Source organism: Equus quagga, chromosome 3 (assembly GCF_021613505.1).
Source record: "Equus quagga isolate Etosha38 chromosome 3, UCLA_HA_Equagga_1.0, whole genome shotgun sequence".
NCBI classification, from domain to species: Eukaryota; Metazoa; Chordata; class Mammalia; order Perissodactyla; family Equidae; genus Equus; species Equus quagga.
This window is the reverse complement of record NC_060269.1, coordinates 124,204,160-124,218,083: the sequence shown is the minus strand read 5'-3', so window position 1 is coordinate 124,218,083 and position 13,924 is coordinate 124,204,160. Positions and strand designations below refer to the sequence as shown.

Below are 13,924 nucleotides of genomic sequence, written 5' to 3'. Positions count from 1 at the left end.
ATAAAAAGATTATTGGACTCTAGGAACCAGAAAATTTAGATTAATTCATTTGTCACATGTTTACTAAGTATCCACTAAATGCTGGATTTGGGTGATATATAAATTAATAAGACATGATAATAGTTTCAGCTCTGACATTTTAAAACTCTGTGGCTTGACATGTTCACACACCTCAGTTTCTTCATCTGTCAAGTGGAGATAACATCCTCTCTATCTCACAGTATTATTATGCAGATCAGAAAACAATTCTGTGAAATAAAATATGCTATAAATAATAATGGCATGATTCTTATCATTATTTTAGAATTGAGAGATATCTACTTGCTGTACTCAGGGCAATCACTCATAACATATTTACATGTATAGTTTCCTCTTTTTACACTTTTGACTGGAATATACAAAAATTCCTTCTGCCTACTTTGCTGCTTATCTTGAGGCCTTGAATGGAGAAAGAGGCCTTGAAAGCAGAGAAAGAATGAACTGTTACTGCTCAAGGTCAGACTTTTTTGTTGTTGTTTAAAGTGCCATACATTTTATTTTATTTGTATTTATCTTGAGAATGATGTATTCTTTCCAGGTATTGTGAGTGAAAGTTACTGTTGGCTCTCTACCTTCCAGAGACAAAAATCAGTGCCGATGCTTTATAAGAAAGACCTTCCTCTTCAGAGGGAGAATGTTGTAGGAGTTCATGGGAGTGAAACTGCGTGAACTGAGAACAATTCAGGAAAAATAACATTATACAGTATTTCTCCTGAAATCAGATTCTAAAAGAGAGTTATATTTTTACTGATATCTAGCAGAATTTTTTTCTTATCCTTTTCTAGGTGAAAGAAAATAAAATCTGAAAAATTCCAGTGGACTTTGAAAATAATCTGTGCAATTAAGTAACCTGACAGTTTACTTCAGTCCTGCAGTTTCGAATATTTATGATACTATATTTGCATGACTCTCAGAGACCTTTAGATTTTCTGTTACCTGGGATACTGCTGATAATCATAGCCATAAGGTCCTAGAATCAAAAGGCACTTTGGAGATCATTTAGTCTAACACCTGTTGTACGAATGAAGCAGACTTCAAAAGTAAAACCATACGTTCAAAATCACAAAGTGATTGCATGAATTCCTGTCCTTCTGCGTCGTAGTTTTATTCGGCTTTGCTTCTTAGCAAACATCATAGAGCTAATAAAAGACAGAGGTAGGACTTGAACCCAAGTAAAGTCCTATGCCTTTTCCACTGAACCATCCTGCCTCTTATTATGTATAAAATCGCTAGGTGAGGGGAAGAATATCAAGTGGAGGAAGAGAGAGATTACAAAATAAATCAGTGATTACAATAAAATGAGATGAAGGCTGTGATAGATATCTGAACATGGCATTATGAAAATAGTTAGAGTAGCCCACCCAAACTGATGATGGGGAAGTGAGGAGAACTTTCTGAAGTGTCACTCGATCTGCATCATGGGTTAGCTACCCCAAACAGGGAGACGATATCCTAGAAGAGATAGGAGATTGTACCTAGTTATAGAATCGTGAGCAAATATATCATGTTCTGGAATCTGAAGATAGCTTGCATGACTAGAGTGCAGACATAAAAGGGCAGTGTTGAGAGATGAGGTCTGAGAGGAAAACAGATGGATCATGAAGAATTCTACTCATGCCAAGGAGTTTGCATTTTATTCTAAACACAGTGAGGAAACACTAAAGGATTTTAAATAGGGGATGACAATTATTATTTTATTTTAGAAAGATTATACAACTGCCTTGTAGAGAATGGATTGGAGGCGTCAAAGTAGAAACCCATTAGGAAGGCTATTGGATTCAGGCAACTGAATTAGGCAATCTCCGGCAGTGGAGGTAGAGAAATTACCAGGCTCAGGGACTATTTAGGAGGTAGAATTCGTACAGCTTAATGACCATTTGAATGGTGAGGGTAAAAAAAGAGGGGTCCAGGATGATCCTAACTTGTGCACCTAGGTTAATGAAGGTGCTGTCAGTTAAGACAGAGAATACAGATGAAGAGCTGATTTTGAGGTTGGGGAATGAAGTGGAAGAATCATGTTCCCAGAGCTTCTTGACACCTTTAATCCTCTTAGAGACTAGGAAGTTTCAAAAACTACTTATTTAGATTGTTGAAGCCAAAAGGAAGAGAATGACATTGGCTAAAGAGAACACAAGAGCCCTAGGAGTAGAACCCCAGAAATACTAATATTTAGTGGTAGTTCCCAAACCTGCCTAAATAATTGGAGTGGTGTGAAAAAGAGGCTTCAAGTTTAAGATGGAGGAATTTTAACCTCGTCAGATGCTACAGAGAAGACAAATAAGATAAGGACAGAAAATCCACTCGATTAGTCCAGTGTTTCTCAAAGTGTGATCCCCAATTGTAGGATTAGCACCACTTCAGTTGTTCAAAATGAATCTTATTAGACCCCACTCTACACCTACTGAGTCTGAAACTCTGGGGGTGGAGCCTAGCAAGCTATATTTTATTAAGCCCTCAGGCAGATCTGATGCACACCAAGTTTGAGAACCACTGCCTTAGCCCGATGAGTAGCGGTGATGGAAGCCACATTGCCCTGTATAATTTAAACTATTTGCTTCATCACTCTGAGCAATTTTTTCTCTTTTTTCTTTTCTACAATGATAATACTCTGTTGCACTGTTGCAACATTTAGAGATACTACAGGGGTTTTTTTCCTTGCTAAAAAGTGAAGGACAAGTTTGCAGAATTAGAGTTACCCAGTGACAAAGTTTTGAGGTAGACTCCAAAATCATCAAGAAAATATTGGATTGTATTCTGAATGTTTTATTTTAAAAAATAGGATAAGGGGGCTTCAGGGTAGGTGAAATGGGTGAAGGGGTTCAAAAGATACAACCAGTTATAAAATAAATAAGTCCTGGGGATGTAATGCACAGCATGGTGGCTATAGTTGATAGCACTGTATTGTATATTTGAAGGTTGAGAGGAGAGTAGATCTTAAAAGTTCCCATTGCAAGAAAAAAATTGTAACTATGTGGTGTTGGATGTTAAGTAGACTTATTGTGGTGATAATTTCACAATATATACATATATCGAATCATTATGTTGTACACCTGAAGCTAGTATATGTCAATTTTATCTCAATTAAAAAAAATTTTAAGATAGGAAAATATAATTATTTAATTGTCAAATTATAAATGAGTAATATTAAAAATTGCGAATGGGTCCAATTACCTAGAGAATTTACTTTTGTGAACTAGTTCCTTTCTCAGTGAGGTTTTACCCTACTCTGTTAATATGAAACATTCTAGTTAGCCTAACTAGAAGGGGTTCAACTTCCATATGGTAATTTTATTGTAGTGTCTCCCACAGTAGATCCTTAAAATGTAGGAAATAATATATATAATTGTAATACTCTACCAAATGATCATTTTAGTGTAGCTTTTTTTTTTTAAACTCTGAATAATCCAGAAGGCAAGTATTTGTGGTCATTTTATTTTACCTTTGAAAGCATTCCAAATTTTTCCATTTGATCAAATATTAAACAATGTGGATAGAAATAGCAGGACATATATACATTATTTAAAAGATTTTGACACCTAAATTTTTAATGTCACTAACGGTTAGCCTGTGTTACAAGTATCTTGGTCTTCACTATTCTCTTCTCAATCCTCGTTATTGTTTTCTACTAAAGGTAATAAATATTAAAAGAGTCAGGATTTACCTTTAGCATTCTTTTAACTTACAAGTTTTTGATACTAAAACATTTTTTAAAGCCTATAGAATTCATAAATCATTCACATTGTGCTTTTTCCTTTAAGTCGTATTTGGGTGTACAGCTTTAGAGAAATGTCATATGGTGAACAAGTATGTGAGTGAAGATAAAAATTTACAAATTGAAAATGTTTCTTCTATTTTCTAAATGCTTTCATTTTAATAATTTTCCCTTTTTTATGCCAGAGAAGACACATAGTATTCACTTAAAATGCAGAGTATACAAGAGTCTGTATTTTGTACTTCTTTCAGTGCCTTATGAATGATTTTCCAAATTATATCTGGTACTTTCCATTTGATTAATCTGATACTTGAATTAATGGCTTCATGTTTTCTTTTATTACTTTCATCTCTCTACTTAAATATAATTAATCCCATTTATTCATAAATTATAGAGACTGTCAACATGATAAGAAATATATTTTACTTCAAATTGCAGTAACTATTGTCTCCCAAGACTTGACTTTCTACAATTTTTTTCACATTTATTTTTATTTGGAAAAAACTAAAGTAATTATATATAACAGTAGTAATATAAACATTAAGATTAATCTAAATGAGCCAACTCAATGCATATTCATTAATGGTTTCTATAGCAAGTATAACTATATTTTGTGCACATAGAAAAAATATGGAATAATTAATACCAGAATTTACACTCTGGCATAGATCCTGAGACTTATGTCTTAATTTAGCTTTCTTGCCTTTGGCATGCTGTTCTTGGTTTCCAAATGTCACAAACTTTTGCAGTGACTTTTGTTAGAGACTCTTCTTTCTCTTCCATTATCAAAACATGAATATTTTCTCAACATTATTAGTCATCAAGGAAATGCAGAGTAAAACCACACTTATTGCCCACTCAAGTACCTAAAATAAAAGGAGATAGTAACAATTGTTGGTGAGAATGTGGAGAAACAGGAACACTCATATATTGGTCGTGGGAATGTAAAATGGTACAGCCACTTTGTAAAAAAGTTTGGCAGTTTCTTAAAAACTTAATGTAAATTTACTGTATGACCAACAATTCTAATGTTAGGTATCTACCCAAGAGAAATGAAAACATATATCCACATAAATATTTGCACACAAATGTTCTTAGCAGCTTTATTCATAATAGGCAAAAACTGGAAACAATCTAAGTGTCCATCAACTGGTAAATGGATAGGCAAAATGTGGTAGATCCATACAGTGGAATATTATTCAACAATAAAAAGAAATGAAGTACTGAAACATGCTACACATGGATGAACCTCAAAAACATGCTAAATGAAAAAACAAGACACAAGAGACCACATACTGTGTGATTCCATTTATATGAAATATTTAATAACAGGCAAATCTACAGAAACAGATTAGCACTTGGGACAGGAAATGGGAACAGAGATGAACAGTAAACAGGTATGTGGGATCTAAGTGGGGTGATGAAAATGTTCCGAAACTGTTTTATGGTAAACACTTTGGGAACTGTTTGCACAACTTGGTAAATTTACTAAATGGTTGCACAACTTGGTAAATTTACTAAAAAAACATTGAACTGTGTACTTGAAATAGTGAGTTATATGATATATAAAGTATACCTTATATTATCAAATACAATTCTGCAGTGTATCAAAAGGATAATACACTATCACCAGGAAGGTCTTTTTCGAGGAATATGAGAATGGTTGAGTATCAGGAAATCTATCAAGGTAATTATAATATCAGTAACTTAAAGGAGAAAAGACCATATGACCATATTCAATAGATGTATAAAGGGTATTTGGGAAAAAATTAGAACCATTCTTAATTTTAAAACTCTAAAATAAAATAGGGAGAGAAGGACACAACCTAAATATAGTAAAGATGGATTACTAAATGCTCCAGCAACTATTATCCTAAATAGTGAAGCACTAAAACTGTCGAGTCAGACCAGAAACACAGACGCTCTGTATCACTCTAATTATTTCACTTAGCTTTGAAAGTTTTGGCAATTGCAATAATAAAATGAAAATGAAATAATTGGCACACATATTAGAAAAAAGATGTCAACTATCCATATTTGGGGATGATTATGATTGTATCCCTAACAGCTAGAGTTTTATAAGGGAATGTGGTAAAGTGGTAGGTTATAATTCAAGTATAAGCAAATTTTTCTCTCCTCCAGCAAAACATATGCAAAATGGAAATTTAAAAATCCGTTGCCAATAGCAATAAAAATAATAAAATCTGTAGGAATATATTTAATAAAAGAAAGACATAAGACCTATATGAAGAAAGCTGTACAACAAATGGAAAGGCTTCTTGGACAGAAAGACTTAATATCATAAAAATGTAAATTCTCCCCAAATAAATAAATAAATTTAATGTAGTTCCTATTAGAGTAACAAGGGGATCAAGGTGGTGAAGGGGAATTAGGTAAATTTATCTTAAGTTTATATGAAAAGTAAATATTCAAAATTAGCCAAGAAAACTATGAAAATGAATAGTGAGGGTAGATTTGTATCAGATAATCAGAATATGCTATAAAGACACTGTAGTAAAATGTGGTATTAGAATAGGAGTAGACAGATCAACAGAACAGAATAAAGAATCAAAAAACAGATCCGTATGTCCTGAGATCTACTTGTGAAAATGTAATATATGACCAAGGTTCATTTCAGTTGGAAATGAAGGGGATTATTTAATAAATGATTTGGGTACAGAACTGGCTATCCATCTGGAAGAAAATGAAAGTATTCTTCAACTTATACTCTGTTTAAAAATTAATTTCACATGGATCCTTAACCTAAATGAAAGAAATTACAGCAATAAGGAGTAGGGAGGGGGATGGAGAAGCAAGCACAAAAGGAAGAGAAATGTATTTTTTAAACAGTAGGGTGTAACTATATTTATGCATTTATATAAAATTACATAAGTAAAATAGGATTTAGTGAAGCACAAGGGATTTTAAATCTTTTAGAATAATCACCATTTAGAGTTCTTTGCCCCTTAAGAAATTGGTCGGTTTTGTTTTTGCTGTTGTTTGAGCAGTTTGGAGAGGTCAGGTAAATGCAGTATAATTAGTCAACTCCTCATAATTATTCTTCTTCAGTTAAAATTATTTCTAATTTAAAAAGTAAAAGGATTTATTTTAGAAAATCTGGAAAATATAAAAAAAAGATTATTAAAAAAGCATATTTTGAGCCAGCCCTGATGGCCTGGTGGTTAAAGTTCAGCGCACTCCACTTCAGCAGCCCAGGCTTGGTTCCCGGGTGCAAAACCACACCACTCATCTGTCAGTAGCCATGCTGTGGCAGTGGCTCACATAGAAGAACCAGAAGGACTTACAACTAGAATACAACTATGTACTGGGGCTTTGGGGAGGGGGAAAAAAAAGAGAGAAGTATTGGCAACAGATTTTAACTGGGCGAATCTTTCCCAGGAAAAACACAAGCACCTTTCCCCACTACCTAGAGATAAGCACTATTAAGATTTTAGAGCATACCACTTATCCTCAGTTTTTGTTTTTCAATGAAATTTAAAATATAAATCTTATATTTTAGTTAAAAATAGGTGTCCAGACTTGGATTTTCTTTTACATGATATCATTTCCATTTGTGAACTTACTACTTTTCTTAGTCATTCAGTGTACATACTCACTATTCTTTTCTAGTTCCTGGCTGACATGGAAAATAATGCACTTTTTCGGGATGATATAGAATGTCAGAAACTTATTATGGAAGCAATGAAGTATCATTTATTACCAGAGAGACGACCCATGTTACAAAGTCCTAGGACAAAACCAAGGAAGTCAACTGTTGGTACATTATTTGCAGTTGGAGGAATGGATTCAACAAAAGGTATTAAATAATCTTTTATTTTGGGGGAACAGAAAAAAAAGAAATTTTAATTAGTAATATACATGATCAAAGAGCTCTTTGGAGAAATGTTTGGTTCCAGAACTGGGTAGGAAAAGCACAAGATAAGCCTAGAACATCTTCTAGTGCCAGAAAGTAGGGAAATGCTCAAAGAATGACAGAGACAGGTCAAGGGAGACAGGAGGCAGTTTGTAAGGGCTACCACTGTCCAAATCTGGGATAATGTCAGCATCAAAATTAATAATAGTAAAAGATTATAACCTATTAAATCAATAACTATTCATGAGTCCAAACTGATACAAATATAAAGGGAGAAGGGAAAGCTCTTCCTTACAGTAGAATGCCAACTGATAAATACATAAGCAAAGATGGGATTAGAGAAATTACCATTTGGCAACCATCATAATAATAACTAATTCAGTCAGGAGTCATCAATAGATGCTGCAATTAGAGGATGAAAGTTTGAGAACAGGATATTTAGCCTCAAAGTAGCTCCCAACCACTTGCTTCTTAGTTACAAAGGGTGAAATAGTATCCTTTAGGTGGAGAAATTTGGCCCACAGCACCTTAATCAAATAATCAAAGATAACCTTGCCAATAATGAAATCAACCAGCAGCATGTGCCTCTTATGTGATGCACCGAGAGGAACTCAGCTGCACGTCTGTGGTATTCTTGCTAAAAGTGTATATTCTGAATTTATTCATGAGGAAAAGACAAACAAATCCAAGCTGAGAGACATTCTACTAAATGACTTGTCTGTAGTATTCTAAAATGTCAATGTCAAGAAACACAAACAAGAGTTAGGAATTGTTTCAGATTACAGGAGACTAAAGAGACATGACAGCTGTTATAATGTACCATCTGGATTTTCTTTTGCTGTAAAGGACATAATTGAGACAAATGACAAAATCCAAGTAAAGTCTGTAGATTAGATAACAGCATTGTATAAATGTAATTTCCAGATTTTGATGATTGTATTATAGTTTTGTAAGAGAATTCCTTGTTTTGAGAAAGATACACTGAAGTATTTAGGGATACAGGGACATCACTTCTGCAGCTTACTCTTAAACAGTTCGGAAGAAAATTCATACATACATACATACATACATAGAAAGCAAATGTAGTAAAACATACACATTTGGGAAATCTGGGTCAAGGGTACTGGGGAATTCTGGTTGTTTTTTTTTTTAAGATTGGCCCTGAGCTAACATCTGTTGCCAATCTTCCTCTTTTTTTTTCCCCCCTGCCCAAAGTCCCCCAGTACATAGTTGTATATTCTAGTTGTAGGTCTTTCTAGTTCTGGTATGTGGAACACCGCCTCAGCCTGGCTTGATGAGCAGTGCTAGGTCCATGGCCAGGATCTGAACCGTGGAAACCCTGAGCCGCCTAAGTGGAGCGCACCAACTTAACCACTTGGCCATGGGGATGGGGACCGGGGGGCCCTGGGGAATTCTTTGTACCATTCTTGCAACAGTTGTTAGAATAGTAACAATAATAGCATCAAACACCATATAGTACCTACTAGATGCCAGGTATTGTGCTAGAAGCTTTCTGCGTATTAATTTTAAGTATACATTGATCGCTCCTTCCTCTGAATTCCCAGACTAATAGTCTGCAATTCCTTGACGATACCTCTCTGACTTGTGGCTACCTCTCTGGTCTCACTCAGCTCATCTACTTCTCCCCTCATGCCTTCTGTTCCAGCCCCATTGACTTCCTCATTCATTTAACATGCCAAACATTATCCCACGTCAGGGATATTGTATTAGTTGTTCCCTGTCACTGGAATGCTCTGCTCCCTGATACCAGAATGCGTAGCAGAAATTGTTCCCTCAGATCTCCTCTCAAATGTCAGTTTATCACAGAGGACTTCTATAACCATTCAGTAGCAACCTCTTGCCCATCACTTTCTAATCTTTTGCTTACCTCTTTCTCTCTCCTTACTCCGCTTCATAGTTCTTCATAGCACCTGATACATTTGTTTATGTCTGTCTACCTCTTTCCCCCAGAATAAGCTCCAGGAAAGCAAGGATTTTGTTTTGTTCGCTAATATATTCCCAGAGCCTAAAACAGTGTCTTGCACATAAACAGCATCATTTGTCAAGTGAATGAAGATTGTCCTCTGCCTCTCTTGAATTGCTTGTATGGCAAAAGCACTTGATGCATTAATCACATCTAAAGGCATCTCTTCTATATGACATCTCTAAGGAATATAAAAATACCAGCTCTAGTTGAAAATCTTGTATTGTTATTTAACTTTTAGTTTCATTGAAACAAAGATATAGATACAGATACAGATATAGATGGATAGTATCCCGTATAACATAGGGCTTAAGTTCTAAATATAGGCTTAATGACTGAGTAGTACAGAAATACATAAAGTAAGATAACTGATTAGAGTTATTGTATAAATATTTGAAAACTTTTGGAGATCTCCACGGTCCATATAATCAATCTGCAAATACTTGTTAAGTATCTACCAAGTGCCTGGAACTGGTGCTTGGCTTTGTAGTCGTTACTAGCACTTCTTCCTCTCTTTCTTTTCCTCTGCTTTGCAAAGCTGTAACTGTTATCTCTGTATTAATTATACTCTCTCACTTTGATTTTCTTTCCATATTTCCAACTTGTATAAAATGTCTATTTGATGTTGAGCTTTCACCTCAAGCTTCATGTGTCTGAATCTTCTCTGCCCTTGTCTCCCAGACTTGAGGACTTGGAATTGGAATTCAGTGTTCTTCAGTGGACAGCTCTGGCTCACATAAGCAGATAAGGAATTTATGAGAAGGCTATTGAGAAATGGGCAGGAGCTATGTCCACTGTCCCAGCTTCTTTATAATTCCTGCTTTTGATTTTAAATCCTAGGTGCAAGTATCCATTTGACTAGCTTTGGGTCACTCCTGGACCCTGGGCCCTAAATTTCCAGAACAAAGAGGATAAATATCTGTCTTTTCAGCTTCCTGGGAGATGGGTTCCTGCATCTCATCGAGGCTCATATACATACAATGGAAAATTGCCCAAGCCTGAGAAAGGAACTCAGACACTAAGTACCCAACGTAAACAATACATGGCTACTGTCTGTTTCTCTCTGTTTCTCTCTCTCTCTATCTCTTTCAGACCTTAAATTCTGACAGTCACCAAGTGACTTCTTTCACAAAGGTCTTATTCTTCCAAATTTCCATTGCTATCTTTCTAATTCCTGTTAGCCTCCTATCAGCTCACATATTTTGACAGGTTAACTTAGTGGGAATAGCATTAATTATGTTTTTAATATGTGCCAGGAATTATGCTAAACACTTGACCTTTATTATTTCATTTCATCTTCATAACAACTCTCAGAGCAGATGGTTATTATTTCCCTTTTTTATACATGAGGATGCTGAGACGTAGAGAAGTAGCTTTCCCACAATCACACAACTAATTAATGATAGAATCAGGATTCAAACAGGCATTTTGACTCTGGAGACTATACTCTCTGCTCTGTTAGCTCTTCTTTTAAAGTGCCATTACTCTGCTCGAAAACTCCAGCAATCTTTACTCCTTACCACATAAGAAGTAAATTCCTCTTTCTAGGTTTCAAGACTTTCTGTAATCTGGCCTTTGTGGCTTGACCAACTTTATTTCTGAGTCTTTCTTAATAATACTCTGACTTTCTATCTATTCAAGCTATCTTCCCAGGCCTTAACTTATCTTATTCCCAATGTCTTTAATAATGAAGAGTAATTTGCATTAGTTGGATGGTAATCTGATCATTGGTTCTTGGTCCCTTCATATATGCATTTAGTATACAGCCCAACAAATACACTGGTAATGGTTCTAAACAGTCACTAAGAAAATGTTGGAATTTATTCATGCTTACTTTTTTTTCTTGGTGAGGAAGATTGGCCTTGAGCTAATATCTATTGCCAATCTTTCTCTTTTTGCTTGGGGAAAATTGTCACTGAGCTAATGTCTGTGCCAGTCTTCCTCTATTTTATATGTGGGACACCGCCACAGCATGGCTTGATGAGCGGTGTGTAGGTCCACATCCAGGATCCAAACCCGCAAACTCCAGGCTGCTGAAGCAGAGCACATGAATTTAACCACTGTGCCACCAGGCTAGCCCCTGTGCTTACTTTTTTTAAAGGTTAATCCTTCAGTATAAATTAGGGAAGTTCCAAGCTTTTACATAGAATTTTGCAATTATTAGGATTTTGTTATTTTTGGATTTTTTTTAAGATATATGTTTCAGACTATGTTTTAACATTTTATGTTTTAAGAATTACGTTTGATATTAACAAAATAATTTTTAGTTACCAATTCATAAGATTATGATACTGCTTAGTGCACTAGATCTAAAAGAAATAATTTAAAATTCAAATGAAAAGAATATGCCTTAGATTCATTAGAGAGGAGAGATGGTTAGCATTGCCTTTTTATTTGAGGAAGGAAGAAGTTTTTAAAATCAAATTTAGAGTGATGAATCAAGTATACTATTACATAAAATAATCTGAATATGAGTAAAATCTCATTATAAAAATTATAAAGAAAGATTATTCAAATTCAAAAATATTTTTGAACAGCTACTATGTACGAGGGAGTCTATTTATGATGCTGTAGAATACAGAGAAGGAAAAAGACTTGGTATTTATCCCAGATAACTTAAAATTTTTGTAGGGTGAATAAATAATAAAAACTATAATATATGAGAAAATATAATATTCTATATCTATAACAAACTATTTCTCAAATTTAGGAGATTAACACTAGTATTTAGTGCTGCGGTGACCTAACTGTAACAAATACTTTAGAATAAATGTTTGTCCTAATTTTAAGTCTTTAAGAATAGCTCTGACTGCATGTTGTATTAGAAGCTTAGAAGACAGAGATAAAGGAGACACTAATTCAACTCTTAATAACTGAGGGGTTGGGTTGGTTTTCTGGGGTTTTTTTAGAGAGGTGGAGCTTTTTTTTTTCCTAAGTCCACTGGTCTCATCTCATAAAGAGAACAAAAGAGTTCCTTGAATCTTCCAATTCTTAAAAAAATGTAGACACCATCAGGCAGTTACTCCTAAACTTCCTACATTCATAGTTGCCAAAGCACATGGTCCACACTTATGCTCTTGTCCTGGTTGCAATAGAACATGTATGTACCCCTCTCTCCTCCCGTGAAATCCAGCCCCTCGCCTGTGCTCTGCTTCTGCCCTTTTCCGCCTCCTCCAGAGCCACACACTTTTAATTAGGGTCCCTTCATCTCCTGTCTTTTCAGCTCCTTTTTTTTTTCTCCCCAGAGCCCCAGTACATAGTTGTTATCCTAGTTGTAGGTCATTCTAGTTCCTCTATGTGGGACGCTGCCACAGCATGGCTTGATGAGCAGTGCATAGTTCCGCGCCCAGGCTCCAAACCAGTGAACCCCGAGCAGCGAAAGCAGAGCTCGTGAACTTAACCACTTGACCACAGGGCCGACACCTATTTTCAGCTTCTTTCCTCACAATTAGATCTTTCCCATTAACATTTAAGCAAACTTAAGTTTTTGCAATTTTAAAAGCAAAGCAAAACACGACCTTCCTCAACTCACCTAGTAATTCCTATCTCTTCCCCTTTTATAGCCAAACTTCTCAGAAGAATTAGCTATGCTCACTATCTCCATTTCCTCACCTCCCAATCCTGTCTCAATCATTCAAACAAGGGAATTCTCCCTAAAGTCATCAATGACCTCTGTGTAGCGAAATCCAGTAATGCTTTTTAGTCTTCATCTTACTTGATCTTCTCAGTAGCATTTGATACTGTTAGTAGTCCTACCTGCTATAAAATTTTTCCTCTGGCTTCTATGACACTGAACTACCTTGCTTTTCCTCCCACTTCTGGCTGTTGCTTCTCAGCCTCCTTTGACAGATAATCCTTTCTCACTTGACCTTTTTTTTTTCCTCACTTGACCTTTTAATACTAGATCCTGGTGTATGCCAGATGAGGTCAGGGATATAAGCAGGGCCCAGATCATGCAAGGGCTTATTGGAATATAATAAAAGTATTATTCTCAATGCAAATAAAATTATACTTTTGTATATATAATTTCACAAATTAATCATGGTGAAATTTTTATTTGTATAACTTCTATATATTACTATTAAGGAGCAACAAGCATTGAAAAGTATGATCTTCGTACAAATATGTGGACTCCTGTAGCAAATATGAATGGGAGGAGGCTGCAGTTTGGTGTTGCAGTGTTAGATGACAAACTGTATGTGGTTGGAGGAAGAGACGGGCTGAAGACTTTGAACACTGTAGAATGCTACAACCCCAAAACAAAAACTTGGAGTGTAATGCCTCCTATGTCCACACACAGGCATGGCCTTGGTGA

At 35.3% G+C, this 13,924-nt stretch overlaps 1 protein-coding gene across 3 annotated transcripts in view; it reads left to right on the top strand.

Annotated features, from left to right (window-relative positions):
* Positions 1–13,924, top strand: part of KLHL5 (kelch like family member 5) — a 74,701-nt gene that overhangs the window by 43,634 nt on the left and 17,143 nt on the right. For all 3 annotated transcript variants that reach the window (XM_046657144.1, XM_046657145.1, XM_046657142.1), the window contains 2 exons: positions 7,382–7,568; positions 13,696–13,920. In XM_046657144.1, the coding sequence (XP_046513100.1) occupies positions 7,382–7,568; positions 13,696–13,920 (412 nt within the window). The remainder of the gene's footprint in view (positions 1–7,381; positions 7,569–13,695; positions 13,921–13,924) is intronic.